Raw genomic sequence first — 27886 nt, 5'->3', positions numbered from 1 at the left:
ACCCCTAGCCACTAGATTATAAGCTCCTTGGTGTCTGAAGCTTTGACTGGTTCACTGCTGTATCCTCAGATCCCAGAACATGCTCACCACATTTTAGGCACTCAAGAAACATTTGTTGATTGTTTGATAGAATATAGACTATGAGGAAGAGAGGTGTAAGATACAGTGCTCTGAGAATGTGTGTGGACTTTATGTTGAGGACATCTGGAAGCTGTGGAGGGTGTTAAGAAAGAAAGGAGAGCCATGATCCCATTTCAGTTAAGAAAAACCTGCTTGGTTGCACTATTGAAAATGAATTAGCCAAAGACAAACAGGAAGCAGAACTGTGTAAAGTATCTGAGGCAGAATAGTCTGTGCTAGTGATGACTATGGCCTGAAATAGAGGTGATCATGATGGTAGATTCTAGAGTCATTTAGGAAGTTCAGTTGACAGGTGTTGGTAACTGATTTCATAAAAAAAAAAAAAAAAAAAAAAAAAAAAAAAGATGAAGGAGTGAGAAGAGGTGAAGGAGAGAGAAGAGTTGAAGATGAATCCCAGGCTCTCTGACAACAGGCCAGATGTGGGTGCCACTCACTGCAAGGGGAACCAAGGAGGTATGGGTGTACAGGTTTGGGAGCAAACATAAATTCAGTTTCAGCTTGAGTTTTGTCACTTGAGGGACATTAAAATGAATGTCTTATAAACAGTGTCTGAAGTTCAAGAGACAGAGCTAGGCTGCAGTTGTAGATTTGGGAATTATCAGCTAGTGAATAGTAATTGATAGGGAAGTAAATGTGAACACAGAAGAGTGTAGAGCATGTAATTGAAGAGCTCTAAGTAGAATCCTGAGCATGAAGGGGGGAGAAGTGGTGAACAGTACTGGCTACTGCAGGGAGGTGAGGTGGGATCATAAAAGGGTCTGTTCCTATTGTTGATGAACTTGATGAGCAATTTCAATACAGTGGTGAGGGTGGAAACCAAGCTGTCATGAATTGCAGAATGAAAAAGTGAAAAAGATACAGTAGAAGCATGCCATGTTTCAAGAAAGGGAGGACAGGTGTGTACTAAAGGGGAACTTTGGATGTCGTAGAAATATTTATTTTGGAGGAGACTTAAGCATGTTTGAATATGGATGATTAGAGCTGGTGGAGGAGAAGCCGAAGACATAAGGAAGAAGTGCAAGGGTGGTGAGGTTCCCTGCAAAGGCAGCAGGAGGGGACAGAAGTATCTGTGACTAGGAGGAAGATCACCTTTCCAGTGTAAGAATGAAAGGGGAGTAACTGGAGTGAAGGCAAGCTAAAAGTCATTTTTTTAATTTTTTTTTTTTTACTAAAGGCTAATTAGTCATCCGGTTTTAATCTGCATTTTGAAAGTTCAGATGTCACCTTTTAACAGATTTTTCTTGTTCTCAGTTTCTTAAAACCCAAATATCCCTATTTATGCTACTGAAATCTAAATTACAAGATCTTTTAAAAATAGTAACACTGGTCCACTGTCCCTTATGCAAAGTCCTTAATATTAAGTGCATTTTAGAAATTAGAATCTTTTGACATTTCAGAAAGGTAATCTATATGGTGCACATACTATATATGGGCATACCCACTCTAATCAAAAATCTTAATATTTGTGCAGTTAAAAAATATTCACTCCAGGTGAGGTTAAATAAAGACTAAATAGTTCAGGTCAGATTTTGCTGCCAAATGGATTATCACCAACATTTTAGACCACTTTGAGCTTTGGCTATTGTGGTAAAGAGCTGAGAACCTCAAACAGTAAACATTTATATAATTGTAAATCTTAGTACATGCAAGGTACTGTTCTAAAAGGTTGATTAATATTAACTCCCTGAATCCTCAGAAGAACCCCCTGAGGTTGGCACTATTACTATTTTATTACAAATGACAGTTACTTGATTCAACAAACATATATTGAGCACAGTGGCTAGACATTAGGGATATCAAGACGAGCAAAACAGTCTTTGCTAGTCTTAATGCTTTCATGTTATTAACAGCATCTAAATCATTAAGTTATAATTGAGTGGGATGTATATAAACAACAGTGATGATGGCTGATATTACCTCCTCACCACCACCCCCACTGCTATGGGCCAGATGCAGCGCTAAAGACTTTTCCTACAGTGCCTCATTTTACTCCCGGCCAACCAACCCCCCAACTCCTCCCCCCGCCCCCCCCCCCCAAAGAAGTAACTGAGAGGGCCTGGAATTCCATTAACATCTGAGCTCTTGTTCACACAGCTCAACTCACCTTTTCCCTAAACTCTAATGACATTTGTTAGAAACCAAAATCTTCGCTATCAAATTGCATAAAATTTCATTTGTCCAACTCTTTAAAAGTAATAAGGCAATTCCAGTCATGGAGATGAAAGGCCAAGTTAATGGAAAGAGTTATTTGAGGGTTTTGTATCTACCTTTAGATTAGAAATGGAATATATAATACATAAGGGAGGGTAGAGCTTAGTAAAGTGATAGTCAATGGAAAATTATAACTGCTATTGGGATTAGACGGGAAGAATCCCATTTAACCTACTAGTTAAAAGTGATCAAAGTATATGTCTGCCTACCTTCCACATACATGTTTTCTGATGCCCAGAGGGAGCTACTGTCAACACATAAGGTTGTATCCTCATAGATTATTTTTTATGGTATATACACACGTATTTTTAATGGAATATAGCATTCATAGTAGTTGCACTTTTCCACATAGTAATATGTCCTGAACATTATAGAGCTTGTTACATATTTTATTCTTCTGAATCTCATTGTATGGATGCTAAATAATGTAATCATTCCCCTTTTGTTGGGTATTCAGGATGTTTCTGATTTTTGCCAATGGAAAGGGTATAGTGGTGAACATCATGAAAACACATCTCTCTGTGCTTGTGGCCTTATTGCTGCAGAATGAATTCCTGAAATAGAACTGCGATATGTGCACTTTAAATCTTCATTAATACTGACAGATTCGATGTTGAAACATTCAGGTTAACATTTTTGTTGTTCTTTATTCCTAGCATCACTGCTTTTTTTTCTTTACTCTTATCAATTCAAAGAAAGATTTGGCCTAGCATTTCACAGTGGTTCTCTAAATGAAAACAAATTTGAAAGTATGTAGTTCTCATATTTACTAAGACTATTGGTGTTTTTACTCCATTCTTGCTTGAAGAATCAGGACGTCTCCAGGGTGATTCTTGGGATAGCTTCTGACGTTTTGAACAGTATGCCATTTCTTCTCCTTGGTCCTTGGGTGCTATGTGTGAGTGGTGTAAGTAACAATGTCAAGAGAACTGTGTAGGACCAAGGACCCAAGGACTGGTACTCTGCATTATTTGGTTCTTTCCTTCTGTAGAATGGCATTATTTTAGAAATGAACAAAAGCAAGACTAGGAAGTGATTAGGTTTTTTTTTTTTTCCTCCTTCTGTAGTCAGTAACGTTTTATTATACACCCACCTTCTACTGAGGGCTAAAGTTTTGTCCATATCCATGGTATTTCTGGTACATAGAAAGCAGTGAGTTTCCTGTTCTTTGTTGATTATGACTTTTCAAATAGAACTGTGGGGATCCTGCTTAAATGTGATATTATACATGTTCTGGAAGTTAAGTACAGCACTATTAAAACCTTTCATTGTCTCTCATATACTGGCCCACTAGCTTTCCAAAATTATATCTGATCACATCACAGTCCAACTTTAAAGCCCTGAGGACTTCACATTCCCTGTGGGGACAAGACCCAGTCTTTGCCAACATCATCCCTGTCTTCAGTCTACCTTACATTTTCAGTATCCTCTACCCTCTACTCTCTTCCAAACACATCTCACTCTAGCCACTTAAAATTACTTGGGTTTAATTCCTCCTAATCTTTTTCTGTTTCTTTTCTTTTTTTTTTTTAATCTACCTGAAATGCCTATTCCACCACTACTCATTTGCATTACTTATTTTGTACCCCTATTAATCCCTTCCCTGATTTTGACTCATTCTGTAAAATCCAGCCTAGAAATCTCTTTCTTTATGAAGCATTCACAGAATACAGTGCCCACCACCCCCCTTCGTGATAACATCCAACATTGCTTTGTAATTGTTGTCTCCTTGACTCCTTGATGACTGTGCTCTGTGAGAATAGGGACCATGTCTTTGTGTCCTAAGCACAGAGCCTGGAATATTATATCTTTGTTCGTTGAAACAACCCTCTCAGTAAACGTCTGCACACCTCACAAACCATCTTTTTCCATATGATTATTTCAGCTTATAGTCTTTATTATAGAAAAATAATTCTATAGCTCTTGAAGACTGAAGACCACTTGGGAGTTATTTTTACATAATGTGCTTATTCAACTTTAAGGGTATGAATTTCACTGTGATAATGATTATTAACACCCTTTATTTGAATTCAAACTCCATATCAAGGGTGTTACACATTTGAAATTTGTGGCAAATTTTTAAAATAATATTCGACTCTACTTTAAATCGTAAGTAAAGGAAATGTGTTCCTAGAAGGCTCTGTCCCTGTTCATTGCTTTTGACACAAGGAGACTGTGTGCTGGTCTCTCTACCTGGTGATGCTTTATTTTCTTGAGTTCTTAATTCACGTTTCATGATCTCAGAGTTCTGTCTCCTGTCTCTCACTAATTCTGTTTCGTAAACTTAATTTCTATCCTGTGCTGTTCACATACCACAGTCTTATGTGTAAACACAAAACAACTTTTTGTATGACACAGTCAGAAAATGAATGTAAAATACATTTAATCTTCTCCCACATCTGCATGAGACCCCTAACGGCCTTCTCATCGCCCTCAGGGTAAATTTCCACGTTCCTTACCATGAAGAAAGAATGATATTTATTTACCATTTATTTATCTTTCTTCTGTATATTTATCTTTGATTGGTCCCTATCTATCATCTGTCTGTCAGCTTTTGATTTTTCCCTTATCTTTCACCCTCATTTCTTGCCACTCCCCACTACAGTCCAGACAGCCATGTTGTCTCTTGGCTTTCAAGCTTGGTGCTCTTCCCTCTACCTGGACTACTTGGTCCTCACACTTCCCTCGTTGGTAGCGCACACATGTTGTCTGTGGTTTTTAGATACACATTCATCCCGCCCACCAAACCGTAAGCTCCATGAAGGCGGGTGTCACAGTCAGCTGATTGTGGTATGACATATCGCAGGCCCTCCGGAACTACTCTTGCATGAATCAATAACAGAATGTATCTTACCCCACTAGGTGTAACCCAGCATCTAACACAGTGCCTGGTGCTTTAGAAAGCACCCAGTATTTATGGATGAATAAATGTTAGTGATAATTTTGAAAATCACAAAAAATTGCTCTTGCTTTCTTGTCTTTTGAGAATGGAACTTTTTATCGTTTTGGTTTTCATACGAACTTCCTTTCTTAAACCTCTTGCAATGCAGAAAACGTGCTTCTGTAACATACCACCTCCCTGTTTCTTTTTTTTTTATTTTGAACCTTGATTTGAATAAAACGGGCAATGCAGTTAAGTTACCATGTTGTGCTATTTGAAGTAAACAAAGAGAAACTGCTCCCAGGCTACCAATTTTCAAACAGTGGCATATGAAACCCTTATTTCTTGCTATCCAAACAGGAATATTATTGTACCAATGTTCTTTTTTTAAATTATGGGAAAGATCTGTTAGTTATTGTCATGTGTGCAAAATAACTTCACATATCTATGCAAAAGTACTTATTCTGTGAAATGATCAGAGCCAAAAAGTATTTAGGGAAATACCGCTGTATTTGGGGAGGGCAGGCAGGAGGGTGGTGTCAAAGAATCTAGCGTTCAGATGTTAGGGCTTTAGTTACTGGGACTGAGTTTGAAATGATACCTGTTACGTGGCAGTTGACAATAAATACTTACTGAACTAAATTACATGTAAGTGCTACAGTGGAAGGTATTCGTGTTACCATCTGATGAAACATTAGCCTACAATTTAGAAATAAGGAAACATTTTTGTCTATTATATGAATAGATAAGTGATCATATTAACTTTTTTAAATCACCCCTAACCACAAGGGACCTTAAAGGTCCCACATTTTCCAAGGATGAGAACTCACTTCCAGGCAGATCAAATAAATTGCCAACGTCATCGAGTTAGTTTGTTGCAGATCCAGGATTAAAATCTAGATTTTCTGATTGTTAATGTAATGTTCTTGTATTTTGATTGTAAGATTTCCACAATGAATGTGTTTGGCTCTATGAAGGTAGGTGAAGTTTGCGTGGATACCATAGAGAGCTATTTGAGATGCCAAAAAGTTCTCTCAGGGCAAGTAAAGATTTCTGTCAATACATGAGCATTGGCACTATGTCACATGCTGCCACACTTTTTATTTTGTGAGATAACTGGGAACAAGAAAATGAGATGGCACAGAAACAGGTTGTCTGTCCCCAGCTCCTATACCTGGAATAACTTTCCCTTCGTCCCCAGCACTGCGAAAGAAGAACAACCAAAGTTGCCAGCCCAGGAGGTAGATACCCTGCCTCCTGTAGCCACTTTTTCAGTCACTTTTTTCTCTCTGCAACCGAAATCCCTCTCTCCTACCTTCCCCCCTACAGACACCCAAGCACGAAGGGTGCTACCTCCATTTTCCAATTGTCTAAAAGTTTTGAGGAGAAAAGATGAAATTTCAATGTTATAGAAATTACTTCAACATTCCTAAGTAATTGTAGACTGTGAGATGTGACTTCCCACCTTCATGATTTTTTTTCTGTCTAAGCAAGTGCAACAAGATAGGAAACTGAAGTAGGATCAAATTCTTTGAAAGGTAAATGCAAACATCCGTTTTTGGAGGGATTATAATATATTCATGTCTGGGACACCCAAAAGAATAAATTGAAAAACTTTTTGGAATAAGTTTTAGAAATGCATCAAAAAGGGCTTCTCACAGTTTTAGTATGCTAATGACCTACTTTCTCAAGAGAGGGCTAGAATGTCAAGTGTTTCCCCAAATGATCTGACCTGCCATGGAATGCATTTGGGAAACTCTTCCTACATAAGAAAAATCTGGCCATTTAAAGAAAAGTGACCTACTGGGCGCATTTCCACACGGTACATACTACATATCAGTCTATGTGTGTTGATGCCAAAGAAGCTAAAATAAATCCTTGTCAAAATATTTATGGGCTTGATCAAAGCTGTTAGAGTATGTTAAAAAACCACACACACATACACACAGCCACCAGATGTTCCTTATATTTTCAGATTCTAGCTAACTCCTCATCATATCAATGACAACTGTAATCTTATATTCAAGCAGCTTACACATTTAACATAGTGTGTTGTTGGGTTTCATATATAAAACTCCTGTGTTTGTTTTTTTGTTTGTTTGTTTTAAGCATCACCATACTGTTGACTTCAATCAGATTGGCAGCGAGATGTATTTTCCTAGCATTGCTTAAGGTTACCAAGAAATCTTTGTTTTCTAGTTAATAAGTCTAAATAAAAGCTAGATTGAGCCAATTTCTTTCTGATTGGGCACGCTTTATGTCACTCATTACATGTAGTGTGTTATCTCCTACAGTTGCCTTTAAGTATAAAATGCTGCAACATTTGGGACCCTATTACTTGTAATGTTTTAAGAAGAGGTATTTCTGTGTCTGGAAATAGCCTCCTGTCAAGAGTGTTTCCAGGTGATGGGTTTAAGGATAACATCTTAGTAAATACCACTGCCTTCTGGCATGACATCTCTGTGAAGAATTCTTTGACGCTCATAGCTACTAAGCACTCACCACTGGGCTCGGCCTAGCACACATCCTTATTTGAGTGTATTCCGCATAGCATGCTCAGATTCTGTAAACCTACATGCATACTATTAATACTATATCTTCAGAATGCCCTCTAAGAAACATGGGTGTTTGCTGAAAATTCTTTTTAATGAATATAACTTTCTAAATTTTGACACTTAAAAGGAAGGATTGTTGATAGTTCTCTTGATATGAGAAGTTCTGATGTTTAAGACTATAATAAAAGAAGAGAACATATTTGCCTGCTAAGCCAGTCTTCCCCTTTATTTATAAAACCTAAATGCTTAGAGCTTGTGAAGAGGAATGAAAAGCCATTCCCACCATTTATGAGAAAAAAAGAGAACATTTGGGAAGAGTAGCAAACCACTTGGGTGTTGAGAATGGGAAGGGCGATGATTCTTTCTCCTGGTGAACTATGAAAACATGGCTCCCTTCTCTGTAGTTTCTTTGGAAATGGTAACAACAGTGCTGTGTGTGTGCGTGTGCGTGTGTGTGTGTTGACAGTTACAATAACTCAGTAAAATGGTCTGTTTCCTTCCTATCCAAGGATTTTCTGCTGCAGATATTTACTGTGTTCCGAATATTGATACGCCCAGAGATGTTTCCAAAGGACTGGACTGTTATGCGCTTGGTGGCTAACAAGTAAGACATTTAAATTGATGACAGTTGCAGCTCATTGGAGAGGAGGCACAAAATGATTTTTTTTTTTTGTCTGATCTCAAATTTGAAAGCTTCAAATCCAGGGATTCTTGTCCTTTGTCTCTGAATTAACTTGTCTCACTTTTTAAAAAGTATTACTATTCGTTTTAAATAGGTGATAAATGAACATAGTTCAAAAATCAAGTAATATAACTAGAGTATACACTGAAAAATCTCACTCCCACCTTCCATATTTATTCCTTACCCCCAGCCTGTAATAACCACTTTTGTTTGTTTCTTGCATGACCTTCCAGTGTTCTTTACTGCCTGGCAGGTGCATAATACAGCACGTTGCTTTTTCCCCTAAAAAATCCTGTCAGTCTTTCCACATTAATACTTAGAAAGCCCCTCATTTGTTTATGTTTCTTTTTTCTTTGATAGTTGTATCATGTTCTATTGAGTAGATGTACCATTGTTTATTTAACGAGCCCTGTTGCTGGCCACTTGAGTCATTTCTAATCTTTCTTCATTCATTTTAACTCAGCGGAATGCATTAAGTGTCTACCATGTACTCAGCACTGGGAATAAGATATGACCCCTGAGTTGGATACATGAAGATTGAAGTTTCTTTTATACAGCCAACTGAGAAGGCTGGTAGACTACTGAAAATAATGCTCTCAGCAAAATTCAGAACTAGAGAAGACATTTGGGGAGATATTGACATAAAGATGAATCTCTGGAAGTTGATAAAATTGGCTTGTATTAGGCACATCCAGGGGGAAAAAATCAAACATTTGACGTCAGTACTAGAAGGAATAGGAGCCAGGAAAAGAGATTAGAGGGCAGCCAGAATGGCAGGAGCTGTCCCAGAGAATACAGTGTCATGGCTTTATCTGCTGTCATGCTTCCTGTCTCTGTCATCTCAGGATACAGAATAAAGGTGAAGTTCTTCAGGAAACTGGCTGATCTTTACTTCCACACTTGTCATTTACCCTGTTTCTTGAACATTCTTTCTTTCAAGTCTACGTTTGCCTGCTTCTCCTTCCTCCTCTTGTCCAGCCCGAACACCTTCACATTCAGGATAGCAGTTGAATTCTCCAGGTGTCTAGCCATAGGCCAGAGATACCATATGTCTTCCCCAGATGCCAGGTATGATGGTGGCAAGAGCCACAGTAATATAGGGTTTGATTTTGATAAGATGTGCCTAATATGGCTTCTGCTGCAGTCTACATTTATAGATGTGGAGGTGTTAAAATGATGTGTTAAAAACTTGTGAAGTAACAAATAGTATAATATGGCATATTATATTTTACATAAGTACAGAAGAAGCTTTTCCATTTTGAAGACTAATTGAGATTCCTGAAATAGCTCTCTTTAGAATTTAGCATATTTAGTTTGATATCTGTGAGTAGAATCACATATCTTTTTGTCTAGATGTCCGGAAGCCACAGATTTAAATGGGAACTATTTGTCATGTATCTGGCCTTATTACCAAAGATCTACATGCTGGGTACATGCAGAGGGCTATGAAGTAGTCCAGGGAGCTATCTGGGAAGAGGTCCAGGCTGCTGACATCATCATCATGCAGCATCATCATTTGGTCATCATGTCTGCCCTGTGTGCACAGGGATATTTTGCCTTGAATTAGAATATTTAATGGCAGAAATTCAAACCAAAGATAAATTTGACATTTTGTTCCTTATGCACACAGGCTCTGCTTGAGCTTCCTGAAAATCGTGACCACAATGTGACTTTTTTAAAGTAAACACTGTCTCTCTCTACTTCACCTAAAAATCTACACTCCGTTTATGAAGACTTCATGGTCTCACAAATGGGTAACAGACTTAGAAGTATAGATTCTGCTTTTGAGTAAACACACAATGTTCAGTATTTTTATCTGGTGCTAATCAAACAGGAGCACAGTTACTTTGAGATGAGCTCTGTGTAATACATTTAAACAGAAGATACTCCAAAAGCAAATCCAAGGAAAAGGCCATCAGCCTTTGCTAAATGCGATGACATCATGCCCTTGCCACCCAAGTCAGTGCTGATAAGAAGTGAGCACTGTTTTTCCACTGGTGATGGCAAGTCCGATCTAATTTGTAGAGAGGGCTCCAGGGTCTGGTAGAACTCCTGCAGAGTTGAAACAGACACTGCTCTTTGCCATTCTGCTTCCCTCTCTTCTCCCCATTCAACTACCCTAGCCATTTCCCGTTCAAATTATGAAGCCATATGAGATTTTCCTTGCCTTATGAGTGCAATATGTTCCAGAAATAAGCCTTCAACTCTTCCTGCTTTATCCATACAGGTATTAGCCATGTAATATTGGTAGAAAACTAAATTTCTGAAAGATGTTAAGGATATTTAAAATATGTTGAAGAACGTACACTGGAAAGAAAACGTTATCGCTTTGCTAACTGTGTAGAAGCAAGTTGGAGGAGCTAGGTCTACATCTCTCAGGTTGACCACCTTTCTTCCATGGTGCTACCTTCCTTAGATGGTTTGATCAGGGCTCCTCAAAGAGGCATTTTGACCCAAACTCCCACTTTTACTACCCACTATGTGCTTCATACATGCCAAATTGATAGTAACTAGCTGAGAAGTCACACTGCCCTACCCTCGAACTCAAAATATGCATTCTTTTATGTGCCAATCCTTTCTTCCTGTGTGTTCAAGTAAGTTAAATGCCTTTAACTTTCATCTACAAACTATATTGTCCCAAACCATGTAGCTTCCCTGCTTTATGTGAAGTCCTACCAAAAGCTGTAACCAGACTTTTGGTGATTAGTATGGTCTTGTGTGGTTTATTTCCACCTGAATGTCTAATATTAGGTAACACAGTAACTGCATCCAGGCTAAATTTCACAAGGATAAGACATGTGACTCTCTAGCTTGTGTGCAAAGCTGTATTGTGCCCACTGTTAAGTTCTTGGTAGATGTTTCTGATGAGAACAACTGCTCAATTTGAGAAAGAAGGAACATAAGGGAGATGAAAATTAAGTACCAAAAATACAGGACACTTTGAGACAAGCTTCTTTCCACCCCCTTCCCATACACATTGCAAAATACAGTACAAAAATAAAGTCACAGTTTTATACATTTTCAAAGAGATAAATCTTATAACAGACTTGCTGCTGAGGAAAGTAAAACCTTCTGGCCTACGAGTTGAAATTTCAGGTCCTTAATTTATTTATTTTGTGTACATGGTGGCTTCAAACCTGGGGTACATTTTCTTTTGTGCTTTTTCTCATCAAACCCTGAATTATTTAGTTGACTATTACTATTAGCTAATTTAGCTTTCATATGAGATCTATGTAGTGAATAGGTGATTTATGGAATCAAAGATTCTTGGGGGAGGTCATTCATTTCCTGACCCATCCATTTAGCAAATCTTTTTTGTTGTCTACAGTATAAAATAAATTCCATAAAAATAGAGCACAGTTATTTGAAGATGTTTATGAAAGGAACTTTGCTCTGTACTGGGAATGGAGAGCTCTTTCATTAGGAAGTCAAACTTGAGCTGAAAGCTAAAGCAGGAATTAACAGGTAGACAGCAAAGGAAGAATGTTCTTACCAGCAGGAATAGCATATACAAAGGCCCTGTGGTCAGGATGAATGTGGCACATTTAAATGCACCAAAGGACTGTTACTATGGCTGAAACATGAGGAGAGAAGGAACCAGTATAGATGAGGTGGGAAGATGAAGACAGGGCCCAAATATTAGGGAGTAGAGAAACATGAAAGAAACCAAGAAGAACCAGTTAGTAGCTTAACACAGCAGTGCAGATAAGAGATGCTGATGGCTTGAACAGGTGGATAGCAGTGAAGGTAGTAAGAAGAACAATTTTGAAGATAGAGATAACATAACTTACAGGTGACTGGATGTGGGTGGAAGAGAAAAAATGGAAGATGGCCTTTAGAATTTTGGCTTGAACAAAAGGATGAATGGTGGTGCCATTCACTTTGGTGGGAAATACTGAGAGGAACAGCTTTGGTGGGGGGGAGGTGAAGAATCTTATGTTAAACAAGTTTGAGATGCTCTTAGATATCCAAGTGGAAACATAGAAGAGGAAGCTACCCATGCTTATATGGAGCTGAGGGAAGGGGTTAGAGCTGATGATGTGCATTTGAGGGTCACCAGCATATGGATGGTATTTGAAGCCATGGAACTGAATGAGAGCACCCGGAAAGGAGTGTAGACTGAAAGGGGGAAGAGTACTTAGAACAGAGCTGTAGAGGATACTGCTATTAAAGGTCAGGGTATGGAGAAGCATCCAGCAAAAGAGACTGAAAAGGAGCAGCTTGTGATTTAAAATGAGAACCAGCAGACTACAGTGTCCTGTGAAGTAAGTATTTCATGAAGGAAGGAATACCAAGAGCTGCTGGGAGGTTGAAGATGATGAAGACTGGCAGTTGACCCGGGATTTGGCAGTGCGGTGTAGAGATTGATGACCTTGACATGTGCTGTTGCAGTGGACCGATAGAGAAAGCCTTATCAGAGTGAATTCAAGAACAGGTAGGAATTGAGAAAGTGAAAACAGTAAATATAAGCCGCTCTCTAGAAGTTTTGCTGTGAAAGGGAGCAGAGAAATGGGACTATATCTGGAAGGAATTAGGAGACTAGGACCCTTTTTAAAACATGGAATTATATAGTATTTTGGCTTATAGATAGGTCTGGCCCGGCAAAGACAGAAATACTGATGATACTAAAGACAACAGGAATAAGTGAAGGAACAACTTGGGTAGGCAAGTGGGGATATCGAGAACTGCCTGTTCCCTCTCCACAGTCAGCTTGCACTGGAAATGACACCAGCCATGTAGGCAGTGCTTTTTGTGGTAAGACTTTCTCAACAAAAGAAGCTCTGATCTCATGCACACAAAGAAATCCTGACCTTAGCTAGGAGCATTGGCATAGTAACAGGAGGGAAGACAGGGTATGTGATAGTGATGATGAAAAAGTTGGATGGTAGGGCAGCTGATCTGTTAAGCACCCGCCAACACCACTACCACTGCTTTTTGTTCGTACTGGTGGTGTTTTTCTTTTAGAGTTATAATCCTTAAACAATTTTCCTGTCCAGGGGAGAGAGAAGATACTGATTTTTGCCAAAACTATCTATTAGTAAGATGAATGTGCCACACTCAAATAGTTATGGCAAATATTTACACAAGAACTTCCCACATGGTCCCTATCCTGGTGAGTTGGGAGGAGCTGGCAGGAAGAATGAATACATGAAAGGGAAGGTTTCCTTAAGATCTGAGCCTAACAGGCCAAAACTGAGGCTGCTGACATGTGAGTGACTTTCTGCCACTACTGCTCAGTGGAGAAGGTCAAGGGAGTTGTTAAAATCCCTCTCTTTCAATCCTTGTTCCATTCTTCCTCACCCACACTGCATGCTTCCTTGACTAAAAGCAAAAGCACTTCGCTTCCGGCTTCCTTGTTTTGGCTTATGTTGTGCCCTCCACTTGGAGTGTCTTTGCTTCTGTTCTTTAAAATATCTTTCAAAGGGGTGTAAGATGTTTTACAAGCTTCTCATTTTAGAATTACCTACTACAGCAACCAAGGATAACAAAGCATAGGTTTAAATATAGTTGTGAGGCTACAATAGAACTTATTGTGGACTAGACCCTTGGTGAAACAGTGGTTAACAAGGCCAAATTCCCTAAACATCACTGCTCTCCAAGTCCAACCCGTCTGTCTTGTCTTCTGTCTGCAACACAGTCCCCAAAATGAAACAGGGTAATCAGGTGCATGAGAATCATCTGGCTGGGCCCCACCTTGAACTCACCAGGCCATGGGTGGTGCTAAGGCCCTGAAGTCTTATGAATACTTGAGGTGATTATCATGCGTTCTGAAGTTTGAGAATCACTAGCTTAGATCAGTCCCCTTGATGGCCTTCCAGGATTTTCATCTGCCCCAAGTGTCTTTGTGTTGATCCCTTCTGCCCTCATTAACACACCAGATTGTAGGGAAGTTACCTCCACAAATAGATTTCCTGAGGTTTTCCTGAGGTGTAAACATTGTTGTTGATACCTAGTTTATCCACAAAGGGGCTTCTCCCAGTCCAGGTATCATTTGTGGAGGTGGGCTTTTGCTTGAGCACTTTATCATCTTGGAGTAGTTTTCAAACTGACAAATTATGAGAAATGGGATTTCTATAGCAAGGAGAGAGCGTTACTTAAAAAATACTTTCGAAATGCTAGAATCAGGTGGCAACTGAAAATCTTGAAGCCATAACTTTGACTTCCTGTGCACTGTTTCCTCTTTTATGTGTAAATTTTATTGTGCTGTGCCCACAGATTACAGCTGTCAGAAATGATCCTTGTGGCTGCGTTTCTGTGGCAGATATCAGTAATTTGACCATTTGTAGTAACAGATTGCAAACCTTTCTTGGCTATTGAATTGGAGTGCTGAGATTTGAAATGTCCTTAATATTCAGAAACTGAGTCATGAGTAAAAGAATAAAACCAAAGGAGCCGCATGATTTTGGATAAATTGGAACAAGTAAAGAAAGATCCCTAAACACCACAGGTATCAACTGTAATGAAGGAGCAATAATGCATAAATGCCTTCAGCTGGCTTGGGGACCTGTGTGCCAGGATACTGACTCAGTGCTGAGTTACCATAAAAAGCTCTCAGAGCTGCCTCTGTGTCTTGGGCTGAATGTTATAAGCATAAATGAAAGGCATTTGAAGTAGACTCATTTTAGGTCTTTCTAGCCCAGAGGAGTCTTACTTTTGGAGATCTTACTCTCAGCATATCAAATATATTAAATAGATCCACAAACCACATTTTGCTGAAGAAAAAAACAATTTTTACATTTTGCTTTTTAAACTACTAGCCTACGAGTAAATTATTTAACTCCAATTGGTTGTGATTTCTCAGCATTTCTGTACAGTTGGGAATTCTTGTGAAGATTTTAAAAGATTTAAAAGTAACACAACTTTAAAAGATTTTTAAAAGATTTTAAAAAAATACTTTTTTTTTTAATACAGTAGAAGTTACTGAAATGTGAAATTGAGCATTTAATGAAATCAGTAATGTTGCGTTCTCTGGAAGTGTAATTAACCTTTTTTAGTTTTTATTTTGCAGTTTAAAATTTTGATCCTATTCTATTTTTTCAGGTCTCAGTATTTTCCAAAGCTCTTCAATAGCATTCCGTTTTCTGATAATTAAGCTTTAGTTTCATAAAATAAGTTTTGGATAGACTACTTTCTTTGGACATTTTAATGATTTCTTCAGTTGTCATCATTACTTTTGCTAGTGGCTACTGAAAATTGCCACTTTATGCTATTTTCAGGTGATTTCTGTCTTTAATAGGAAATTCACTGATGATACCCTGCTGTTTTGGGGGTTGAAGACACCATAGGACTTTGCAATTTCATAGGCTTGGCTTATACTTAACTTTCCTAGTAAGGTTCGTTGAAAGATGTAATTGACATATGTAAAATGAACATGCATGTACCACAGTGCTTGCTCATAGTAGAGCAAGTACCCAAGGCATGGTGGTTTTCTGCTCTTTCCCTTTCTTTACCCTGAGCTTCACATTCAGTCATCCAACCCCTTAGTCTCATTAATACTCTCCTATCCCAGGAGAAGGCTCTAATAGTGACTTTTCCAGCACATAACAGTAATGAGCCTTTATGTCCCTCAAAGACTGCAAATACTCTTCTGGTTAGTAAATAACCTTCTAATCTATGTTTCATCAATAGGATAATCAAGGTGTGAAGTTGATGGGGTGTTGTTTCATTTTATTTGGGGTCATACAGCTCTACTCTTCGATTCCAAATCCTGTGGTGAGAACTGGAGTCCGATCACATCACAAACTCCCATCAGGCATGCATCTCAGCAAAGGCCGAGGAGGTTTCCAAATGTCAACCATGTATATATACCATTTGTGTATGGTATTTTGGGGAGTGGCCTATCTCATTTCAGCATAATTCTGTATGTAATATGAAATCAGCTGGTTATGTATTCAGTTTTGGATGTCAACTACTATAGCTGTAAAAAGGAGCAGGTTTTGAACAAATTGCATAAGTCTAGAGTTAACCAAGAATGCTCACCAAACCCTTCCCTTTTACTCTCCCCAGCAAGCTACACATGGCTGCATGTGACTCCTTGTCAGGCCTCCCCTACTTTCTCTAGCCCTGAGATGCCCCATTCTCTGAATTGTTCTAACAGCCCCTAGCAGTTTCATACAGCGTAGTGCTGGGTTATAGACAATTTCACAGTCTGTAATTGTTTCTTTAGTGGCATTCTGTCACCAAGAGAGAGGGAGTCTGCCTTCAGGAGCTCTTGCATGCCCCCCTAATACCTGGAACAGAGGAAACAGAGAGAAGACCTATAATAATATTCAATATATTCTTTCATTTTATCTATTTCTTCTTTAGGCTCCATTTCTTTTTCTGCGTTTTTTTTAAAGTGTGGCTTTCTCCCATGTTCATCAAACATGGAATATCATATTTGAAGTAATCATTTTGCTTTCTTCAGAAATTAATAATACCATAAAACATCAGGAGATTAGTGTATTTCTGCCTGAGTTGTATGAATTCATAGATCTTTGTATCATTTTACAAAGAACTTAAGTGATTGATTTTTTTTTCTTTTTTTACCTGGTGTCCCTTTTCTCTGTTTCAAATCTGAATTATTTAATATTGTCCCACATTGGGGGCGCCTGGCTGGCTCAGTCAGTAGACCAGGGGACTCTTGATCTCGAGGTCATAATTTCAAGTTCCATGTTGGACATAGAGATTACTTTTTTAAAAATTAAATTAAGGGGCCCCTGGGTGGTTCTGCCGGTTAGGGGTCCGACTTTGACTCAGGTCATGATCTCTCGGTTCATGAGTTCAAGCTCTGCATTGGGCTCTGTGCTGACAGCTCGGAGCCTGAAACCTGCTTCACATTCTGTGACTCCCTATCTTTCTGCCCCTCCGCCATTAGCTGTCTCTCTCTCAAAAATAAATAAACATTAAAAAAATTAAATTTAAAAAAAGGGACATGGCATTCAAATAATATTGTTCCACACGCTTTCTATAGGGTTTCTTTTATCTTAATTGCTTTTTTCTTATCTAATAAATGATTTTCACTAATGCAAAGTTTTGACCTTAAAATGTTCTTTTTTTTTATCGCTAGTGTTATTATTACAACAGTTCTTTACCTGTCTGATGCACTTCGTAAGAATTTCTTAAATGAAAACTTTGATTATAAGGTAAGTATCAATCTGGATGACTATCCTGCCTGAGCTGAAATCTTTTACCTTGTACTTGAGGAAATTATCTAATGTATTTTCTTGCTCTTAACAATAGGAAAATAAATTTATTCCACCTCCCCTATACCCTAAATTTATCTTGGGCCATTGTAGTTTTCATTATGAATAATATTCGAAGAGTTTTCATTATATCTGTCAACAAGTTAGGGCTTTTATCCTGCTTGTCAGCCTACTGGAAATCATAGTGCTTAAGAGGAGGTAGTTCCGTGTTGTTACTATAAATTTTCATTCGTCTTTCCTGTATGGTCCTTATGTGTGACAAAGGGAACTTAGAACATACGTTTTTAAGACATATTTTAAAATAGACTTTATATGAAGAAAATGTTTACAAAGTCAACACTTCAGTTCCTTTACTTCTCCATCTTCACATTTTTTTAGAATGAATTAAAAAATACATTGAAAGATAGGTAAAATTCTTTAAGGCAGAACTGTCTATACATCTATAATTTGTTATGCCTAACAATTCATGATAGATTATTTTTTAAATGGGAAATGATAAATGGTAAACCAAGATGGGCAGTGGCTATTTTGGCTTCCCTTCTTAATGATATTTTATATTTTTGGCATCTTTATTTCTTATTCTTTCTAATTAACATTTTTCATATTAAACATTTAAGAAAAGGTCCACATTTGGATAATTACAAGGTGTTTTAAAAACCACAAATGCAGTAAAGACCTTTGGAATTGAAAGGTTGCCTAATATATCTTTATATCATATCATACAATAATAAATAGATCAAAATATCATGATCACAGCTCTGCCTTTTTTTAATGTTTGTTTATTTTTGAGAGAGACAGAGACAGAGAGAGAGACAGAACATGAGTGGGGGAGAGGCAGAGAGAGAGGGAGACACAGGGTCTGAAGCAGGCTCGAGTCTCCAAGCTGTTAGCACAGAGCCTGATGCAGGGCTTGAGCTCACGAATTGTGAGATCATGACCTGAGCCAAGGTCAGACAATCAGCCAACTGAGCCACCCAGGTGCCCACAACACTCCTTTTTAATACTCAGGTTGTTTCTGCTATTTTATTCTTATAAATTTCTCTATGTACCTTCTTACAAAATCAAACTTGGTGTATGTCTCTAGTTTTGTTTTTTGTTTTTTGTTTTTGGATAAACATCTGTAAGTGGAATTGTTGAGTTAAAGGTTGTACCAGTTATATTTGATTGCTTATATGTATGCCAACCTGGAATTATCGACTAAGTTAATATTTTGTGAAGCATCTGTTCTTGACTTTTGTTCATTATTTTGCTTAGTTTTATCATATTCTTTTTTGTTTGTAAGAGCTCTTTATATATAAAAGATATTTATAGTGTTTCTCCTACTTATTTCTAATTGTACTTGGTGTCAGTGGAGAAGTAGTGTCCTTTCATTATGTCATGTGTTTGGGTTAAGTTTATTTTGGGGAATTTTATTCTGATCTCATTCTGATGCTGTTTTTAATGTAAGAAAACTTAGACAAAGATTTGTCTGGGCAGGGAATTTTTATATACTGTCTGAATTTAAAGTTGTTAGCATATCCAGAGAAGTGTACGCCTTTTTTTTTTTTTTTAATTCTCCATTAAAAGGAGTTCCAAAAATGAATTCTTACAGGAATAAAGTAACCCAACTTATACCGCAGCTTCCGTGGAGATACTCAGACATATTATAAGAGAAACGAAACACCTACCATTTAACATATACCAGAGAGCTTATGAAACCTAGGATACGGCATTGGCACAGTGTATAAATAGATAGTGTTTATTTGCTTTACTTCTTTGTTCCAGCAAATTTCAAGCATATATACAAGTAGAGAGAGTAGTGTAATGAACCTCCATATACATATCCAGCTTCAACTATTATCAACACAGGGTCAATCTGATTTCAACTATGCCCACATTCCTTACCACTGTTGAAGCAAAGCAAAGGTATAATGTCGCTTAACCTGTACATATTTTTGTAACACTATAGTATTTAAATATTTTGTTCTCGTTCTAGATTTGGGATTCCTACTTTTACCTCGCAGTCATTTTTATAAACCAATTGTGTCTACAGTTAGAGATGTTCACACCTTCCAAAAAGAAAAAGGTGTTAGAAAAGTAAGTAGTAGTGTATCACTGGGTGCAATTATGAGGCAAATCACATGTTGTGCCTTTGAAAGGGTGTTTAGTTCAAGTGATTCTTAAATCATGTCCATAACTGGAAACAACGATGGAGAGGCAATGAACAAGAGGACAAGAATCAGTCTTTTCTGGAAATTTTGAACTTACTGTCCTCAGTCTTTCAGGAATCAGTGTACTATAGAAGCAAATACTAGGTATTTATCCAAAGGATACAAAAATGCTGATTTGAGGGGGCACATGCACCCCAATGTTTATTGCAGTGCTATCAATAATAGCCAAAGTATGGAAAGAGCCCAAATCTCCATCGACTGATAAATGGATAAAGAAGGTGTGGGGTGTGTGTGTGTGTGTGTGTGTGTGTGTGTGTGTGTATATATATATATGTGTATATATATATATATATATATATATATATATATGTATATATATATGTGTATATATATATGTGTATATATATATATATATATATATGTATATATATATATAATGGAATTTTACTCCACAATCAAGAAGACTTAGATCTTGCTATTTGTAACAACATGGATGGAACTACAGTGTATTGTTCTAAGGGAAAGAAGTCAGTCAGAGAAAGATATCATATGATTTCACTCGTGTGGAATTTAAGATACAAAACAGATGAACATAAGGGAAGGGAAGCAAAAATAATATAAAAACAGAGAGGGAGACAGACCATAAAAGACTCTTAAATACAGAGAATAAACAGAGGGTTGCTGGTGGGGTGTTGAGGGGGGTGGGGGTATGGGCAAGTGAAAGAGGGGCGTTGAGGAGACACTTGTTGGGATGAACACTGGGTGTTATATATAAGTGATGAGTCACTAAATTCTGTTCCTGAAATCATTAGTAGACGATAGGTTAACCAACTTGGATTTAAATTAAAAAAAAGTGTAGGTTAAAGAAATGTCTAAAAATATAGGTGAAATCAAGAAAAATGTTTGTTGAAAATAATGACATTTACCTTACATATTTATTAAAAGAGTAATAAAGTGGGGAATAAATAAAATTAAAAATTAAAAAAAAATAAATTAGGGGACAGATCTTTTTTATTAAAGGATTTATACAAGAATTTACATTAGAAGCATTACGACACCTACATTAAACATCTTTAATTAAAAACATAGTGTCTTTGGGACACCTGGGTGGCTCAGTCAGTTAAGTGTCTGACTCTTAACTTCGGCTCAGGTCATGATCTCACATTTTGTGGGTTTGAACCCTGTGTGAGGCTCTATGCTGGCAGTGTGGAACCTACTTGGGATTCTCTCTCTCTGCCCCTCACCTGCTCAAATACCCTGTCTCTCTCTCTTTCTCTCAAAATAAATAAACTTTAAAACAAACAAAAAACATTGTGTCTTTTATTTTTATTTTTTTAAGATTTTATTTTTTAAGTAATCTCCATACTCAACATGGGGCTTGGACTCACAACACCGAGATCAAGAGTCACATGCTTCACCAGCTGAGCCAGCCAGCCACCCCCCAACATAGTGTCTTTTAATTCACATTGATAGTTTATATCTTAAAGAGACACAAATACCTTTTGTTCTGAAGGCTTTGTATCAGGTTTGCTTTTTGTTTTATTTCAGGTATGGTGACATGCGCGTCACAATGGGTTGTGAAATTTTCAGTATGTGGCAAAACCTAGGTAAGTAATGGAAAGAGAAGCCACCTCCATTGTAGTTGATCACTGTACTTTTAAGTGTGCAAATGAAGGACAATTTACCAATGATGGCGTTTGAAACCAAGTGTCTATATCAATAGTTATCATAGAAAGTAATTGATATTTTGGAATTGAATATGGTTATAACTAATTTTTTAAATTGGTACCTGTCTGAAAAATCAACTTACCTTTGTGTGTTTCATTATTCATGAACTATAAATTTTATAATCTACCAATGCTCCAATAATACATTTTTAGCAATGAGCTAATCTTTCAGAATTTGGGATTGTAACAACTCAAAATTTCTAGAACTCTGAATTGAGGCTATGTATCATAACAAATTTAGAATTAACTTGATGAAGCATTGGCTTGTGCACCAGTACTCTTAAAAACTTGACAGCATGGATCTATATCATAAAGAGTATAGCCGAAGGATTTTAAAGCATCTGCAGTTGCTAAGATACTATTAGATTCCGTTTTGTTAATGACACAGCAGATAGAGCGTATTACTATAGTAAATTGTTGACCCTGACCTGGTTGCATGGAAAAGAATAATATTTGGAAAATAAATTGTTTTACAATCTCATTGGCATATGGTTTCTTTATAGAGATCCAACTTATTTAATTTTGTATGCTAATTGTGCAAGCTTATAGTATTCATTTACTATTACTGCATTGTAAATTTCTCCTTGCAATTCATTAAAGTGATGGGCTTATTTGAATTGAACATGTAATGATCTAAAAGTATCTTTTCTCTTGGGCTCATCCAAGCACAACTTGGAAATGGCAGGATTTGTTTTCTGTAAATGAAAATAGAACCATTATCATTTTACTTCATGTGACAGAATGATTTTTGACCAGGATCTGTATATATACATAGTGATATTCATAGCAATTTGAGGAAGCCTTGTTACATACAATTGAGCCCCTGTTCAGTGCTTGCTGGTAATTTCAGCAAATAAGTGAGTTAGCATCTTGAAAGCAATCTCCACCTGTCTAAGGCCAGCTAGAAGAAGTCTATGATGTATCTTTAGATTCAGCTCAAAAATAGCATCAGTTTGTCTTACTTGATGAGTACCCCTCTCAGTCTTTATGTTTTGTTAATTCTTTGTGGTGTTTTTCAAAAGCAGATAAAGCCCTGTACTGCCCATATTGCATTTGGCATTAATTTAACAAGATGTTTTCCAAAGAATGCTGCATTGGAATGCTGTTGTAGTTGATTAAATCCTTGTCAGAGCTCAAATGATAAAACCAGGACAGATTCGTTTGAGTTACCAGAATGTTAGAAAACATGGCAGATTTCCCTTTTAGATGAATATTAACCTTGCTAATGGTTATGTGGTTGTTTCCACATAAATCTTTACTCAAGCCAGGATAGCTATGCACTTAGGGCCATGACCATGGGCTTGTTAAATAAATCTGGTGCCTTTAGTCTCCCTAATGATCTCATGATATACTTGATAAACTTTCCCCAGCTATTTTGTCCTTAAAACAAAAATATTTCTACCTCTCTGGTTTTTGTGTTAAATTATTTCTTTGTTTCGCTCAAAAATCTAGACAATGTGGAAAATCTCTGGAACATATGGATCCCCCCAACACATGATCATGTCAGTAGTCTTTAGAACATTGGTACTCAAATGGACCTGGAGCCCCAGCAGCATCACTGGGAGCTTGTGAGAGATGCAAATGACCTGGCTCCACCCCAGACCTACTGAAACAGAATCACTGGGAGTGGACACAACTGTGTTTTAATAGGTTCTCCAGATGATTCTTGACTAAGGATTGGAAAGCACTGCTTTAGATACTATCCCCTTTCTTTGTTTTCCCAGCCCTAAAGACTAGCTCTAGCTTAGTTCTAGCAGTCTGTTAGAAAAGGCTCGTTATACTCAATACAAATTCCCAGCATGACATAGTTCAAATACAAGATGAGGGTAAATTTTCACCTCATTCCTTTGTTTTTGTATTATTTCCCTGGAGTTGTGTCCTGACTTTTCTAAGACTTCCAAAACGTAAGGTGAATTTTAAAGATCACTGCTATTGTACAACAACTAGACTCGGGAAGTGTTTAGAAGTGTTAAAGCCTCTCTTGCGACATGAATTTTTACAAAATGATAAGAAAAATTAAGGATTCGGAGTGCTATTTTAACACCCCTTAGAGACCTTAATTCAGCTTGTTACTTAGGAATCTGAAAATATATTTATTACAATTTGGTTTATGGAAGATGTCACATTGAGTGTTTAGAATGCTAAAGATTTTATTCAGATAATTATAGATGTCCATTTCTTTTTTTTTTTTATAAATTTTTTTTTTCAACATTTATTTATTTTTGGGACAGAGAGAGACAGAGCATGAACGGGGGAGGGGCAGAGAGAGAGGGAGACACAGAATCGGAAACAGGCTCCAGGCTCTGAGCCATCAGCCCAGAGCCTGATGCGGGGCTCGAACTCACGGACCGTGAGATCGTGACCTGGCTGAAGTCGGACGCTTAACCGACTGCGCCACCCAGGCGACCCTAGATGTCCATTTCTTAATGGAACAGGCCAACAAATTCAATGTAACATAATTCATAAAGCCCTGGCTATGTGCAAGTTATTTGGAGAGATATAACAAAAATGGTCCATGTCTGTACAGAGCTTAGTTTTAAAATGTTACATTTTAAACCTTTTGTCCAGTTTCTGTGAGACAAGAAAAATCTTGATAAAAACCAATCACCATGTTTTAATAAAGCAAGTAAGCTTTATGATTTTATAAATCAAGATCCTCAGTAATTTTTAGTAGATATAAAAAACGCTAACTATTAGAAAGTAAATTGAAGAAAGGAAATAATACTCAGAGTAATTAATATATTTTTGGCCATTTGAAACTACCCAGTTAGTCTAATACAGAAACAAAATTTTACTGAACAATTTTTTTTATTATTATTATTATTTTAGACAGAGGGAGAGCTGGGGAGAGGGATGAAAAGAGACAATCTTAAGCAGGCTCCATGCTGAGCATGGAGCCTGATGAGGGGCTTGATCTCATGACCCTGGGATCATGACCTGAGCCCAAATCAAGAGTCACATGTTCAACCAGCTGAGCCACCCAGGCACCCCTGAACAATATTTTTCAATCAGATTTTGGTCATTAATATTTACCTAGAAGTGTGGAAACTCATATGCTAGGAACAAGTTGGTTCTTCCATTCTGTGAGGACAAGGAATAAAGGGCACATGTAATTTTGTCTGCTTTTAAGCACAAAGCTGTACGATTTCCGAATCTGATCATTATATCCCTAGATTTACCTATGAACAATGGACCATATAGCGATTATAGGTTTAATTTTTTGAGGAATTGCCATACTGTATTCCACAGTGACTGTACTATTTTACATTCCCACTAACAGTACACATGAGTTCCGTTATCTCCACATCCTTGCCAACGCTTGTTCTTTTCTCTCTTTTTCTCTCTGTCTTTTTGAGAATAGCCATCCTAAGGTGTGTGGGGTGGTATCTCCCTGTGGTTTTGATAAAATACTTTTGAAGAGTAAAGACCAAGTAGTGAAAAGCAAATACCTTTTCTTAAATGTGTTCATTTCCAAGTGGAAGGACTAAAGATGTTCTGTCAAGACAAGGGGAAAGAGAAGGGGGAAGGCATAAATCCCCGCCCCCCAATTTTATACATTAGCACTATACTTACAAGAATAGTCTACAAAGAAAGAAGCTAGTCTTGACTACTGTGTCCCACCTTTGGCATTCATCATGCTTCAAGGTTAAGTTGTTTCTTGCTATTTTTAGTTGAACTAACATTCTTACTAAATATAAAGTGGGCTCTTTTTTCCACATTTGCAAACACAGCGTCTTGTAACTGCTGTAGAAAAATCAATACTTCCCTAACAGGCTGTTCTGTGCCCATAAATATAAAACTCCAGCAGCCCAAGTAGCAGATGCCCTAAATACTTCAAAACAAGACCATGTGGCTGACAATTAGAGATGGGGAAAGTATACTAAATCTTCAGTTTAAAAAGAAATCATTTAAATAAAGTTTATTTTGCTGTTGTCATACATAGCTCAAAATTTTGCTTTGCTGATTGGGGAGGAATTAGGTTTACTATAGTGGAGAGCCTGTTCAGGTTTGCATAGGGTCTGTGTTCCCAGACTATGTTTTCAGCAAATAAGGCTACCTTCATGCATTCCTGTATAGTGATTTAAATGTAGGTGTGGCCTGTCTGCTGTCAGTAGAAAATCAGGCTACAAAATAGACTGTATGGACTTAGTTGGATTGTGATTAGAAGAAACCAACTATAAATGACATGTTTTAGGACCATCAGAGAAAGTTTAATTTAGGCTGAGTTTTAGATTAAGGAATTGTTTGCCTTTGTTAGGTGTGGTAAAGGCATTGTAATTCTGTGTGTGTGTGTGTGTGTGTGTGTGTGTGTGTGTGTGTAAATAATAATGTCCTACCTTAAAGATGCTTACTGATTTGCATTCAAGTAGAATGATACATCTCAGACTTGCTTTAAAGTACCCTAGAGGGGGGAAAATAGTTGCGGTGATAGACGAAACAGGATTGGCAAAAATGTAGACAATTGTATGGAGCACCTGGGTGGCTCAGTCGGTTAAACATCCGACTTCAGCTCAGGGCATGATCTCACAATTCATGGTTCGAACCCTGCGTCAGGCTCTGTGCTGATAGCTCAGAGTCTAAAGCCTGCTTCAGATTCTGTGTCTCCCTCTCTCTCTCTGCCACTCCCCCACTTATGCTCTGTCTCTCACCATCTCTCAAATAAACATTGAAAACAAGTTTCTTTTACATGTAGGTAATTGTTGAAGCTAGATGATGTGTATGTGGGGATTTGCTTTACTATTCTTTATAATTTTATGTATATTTAAGTTTTTTCATAGTAAAAAACAATGTTTTATTGAAGTATAATTAACATACAGTTATGTTAGCTCCAGGTATACAGCATAGTGATTCAGCAATTCTGTACATTACTCAGTGCTCCCCAGGATAAATGTGGTCATCATCTGTCACCAAACAATGCATAGTAAAAAATTTTTCAAAGAAGAAAATCAGGTTGTAAAATGTCTATAAATAGAAGAGTTTTGTTTTTTTTTTTTAAGGAGATTCAAAAATACTCGGGCAAGCAGTGATAAATAAAGTAAGTGCATGCTAATGCTGTTCTTGATTAGAGAGGGCCAAAGGATGCCAGGCCCAGGAAAGATTAAAAAGGAAGATGATAATGTTGCAGCTCTGAATCTCATTTCACCAAGCCAGGGAGGACTATTCGGGCTGGCAGGGAATTCAGTTTTATTTTGTCTTTCTTGCCACTTCTATTACCCCTCCTCCACACATACCCAAAGGCTGTGCAAAGATTTGGTGTCTTACACAGTCTCAAAACCGTGGGGAAGCCCTCCTGGTTATTGGTTACATGATGCATATATGGTCCCTTCAGTCCATGGCTCTGTGAGGGTATAGCATCCATGGTAGACCTGGAACCTCTGAGGCCATCCCCTAGGGGCAGAGTCATGGAATGGGTGTAAGGCCTGCTAATCTCAGGATGGGCTAGAAGTCTCCTTCCCTGTTTCTCTTTCTTCCCCTCTTTTGCCAGAATATCTCGAATAAGCATTGAGTAGGTTAGGCTTTTCCAAATGACAGTATGAGTTTTTGAGTTCAGGTTGCTTCTGCTTTCTGCCCTGATAAAAATAACTGAGGAAAGCAATCCCAAAAGCTGGCAGCTAGTTCCCTGCTTGAAATGTGTATATTGGGAGGATGGGGGAGATACAGGGAGAAGAACTAGGGATTGACACTTCTCTATATTCTGCCACAGTGAGCTTGTTCAGTCTTGACTCATTCTTTTGGAGGAAAGTGTACAAGGTTAGATTAATAAGGAAGTTTCTTCTGATGAATAAGAAGGAGGTGTTCTTGCTTGAATGAGGAGAACTAAGGAGTCCCTTGGGAAAGATAAAATGGTACCTGGATCACAAAGAAAGGTAGGAGAGCAAAAGGAATTATAAGCCAAGTTTATTCCTCACACATAATGGGTATGAATAAGTAATTAAGAGATGGTGAGAAACAAATTACTTTTAATGAAACCTGAAAGAGAAAGGAAAAAACTGTGTGGTTTTAGTGTTGGAAAGGATAGGGACTTTCAGATAGGCTGGGGAGTGTGGCTTGTGTCCTGCTAATGTCCCTAGCATGGAGGAAAAGGGATGGGGAGCCACATGGTGAAGATTGCTGAACTCTTTCTAGGCACCTTCCAATCGCAAAACGCAGTGACTTTACAAACACCTGCTTGGGTTTGCCTGTCTTTGATCTCATCCATCATTTTTCCCCCCAATCTCCAAATGTTTCCTTTCATTTTCTTTTAAAAACCCCTCTAAAGCCAATATAAATTTAAAGTCCATATTTGCACCCCAGATTTATATATATCCAAGCTCTTTGGCCACACTCATGCCTTCTAGTACAGAAAACAAAATA

The 27886-nt window shown here is 37.7% G+C and overlaps 1 protein-coding gene across 7 annotated transcripts in view; it reads left to right on the top strand.

Moving 5' to 3' along the window:
- The window catches only part of DOCK4 (dedicator of cytokinesis 4), a 434985-nt gene that overhangs the window by 345168 nt on the left and 61931 nt on the right, over positions 1 to 27886 (top strand). For all 7 annotated transcript variants that reach the window (XM_045052625.1, XM_019825719.3, XM_019825720.3 and 4 more), the window contains exons 27-30: positions 8298 to 8392; positions 17520 to 17595; positions 19631 to 19731; positions 21354 to 21412. In XM_045052625.1, coding sequence (XP_044908560.1) covers positions 8298 to 8392; positions 17520 to 17595; positions 19631 to 19731; positions 21354 to 21412 — 331 coding nt within the window. The remainder of the gene's footprint in view (positions 1 to 8297; positions 8393 to 17519; positions 17596 to 19630; positions 19732 to 21353; positions 21413 to 27886) is intronic.

This window comes from Felis catus, chromosome A2, assembly GCF_018350175.1.
Source record: "Felis catus isolate Fca126 chromosome A2, F.catus_Fca126_mat1.0, whole genome shotgun sequence".
Classification (NCBI taxonomy): Eukaryota; Metazoa; Chordata; class Mammalia; order Carnivora; family Felidae; genus Felis; species Felis catus.
Note: the sequence above shows the minus strand (reverse complement) of the source record. Positions and strands in the feature narration are given on the sequence as shown.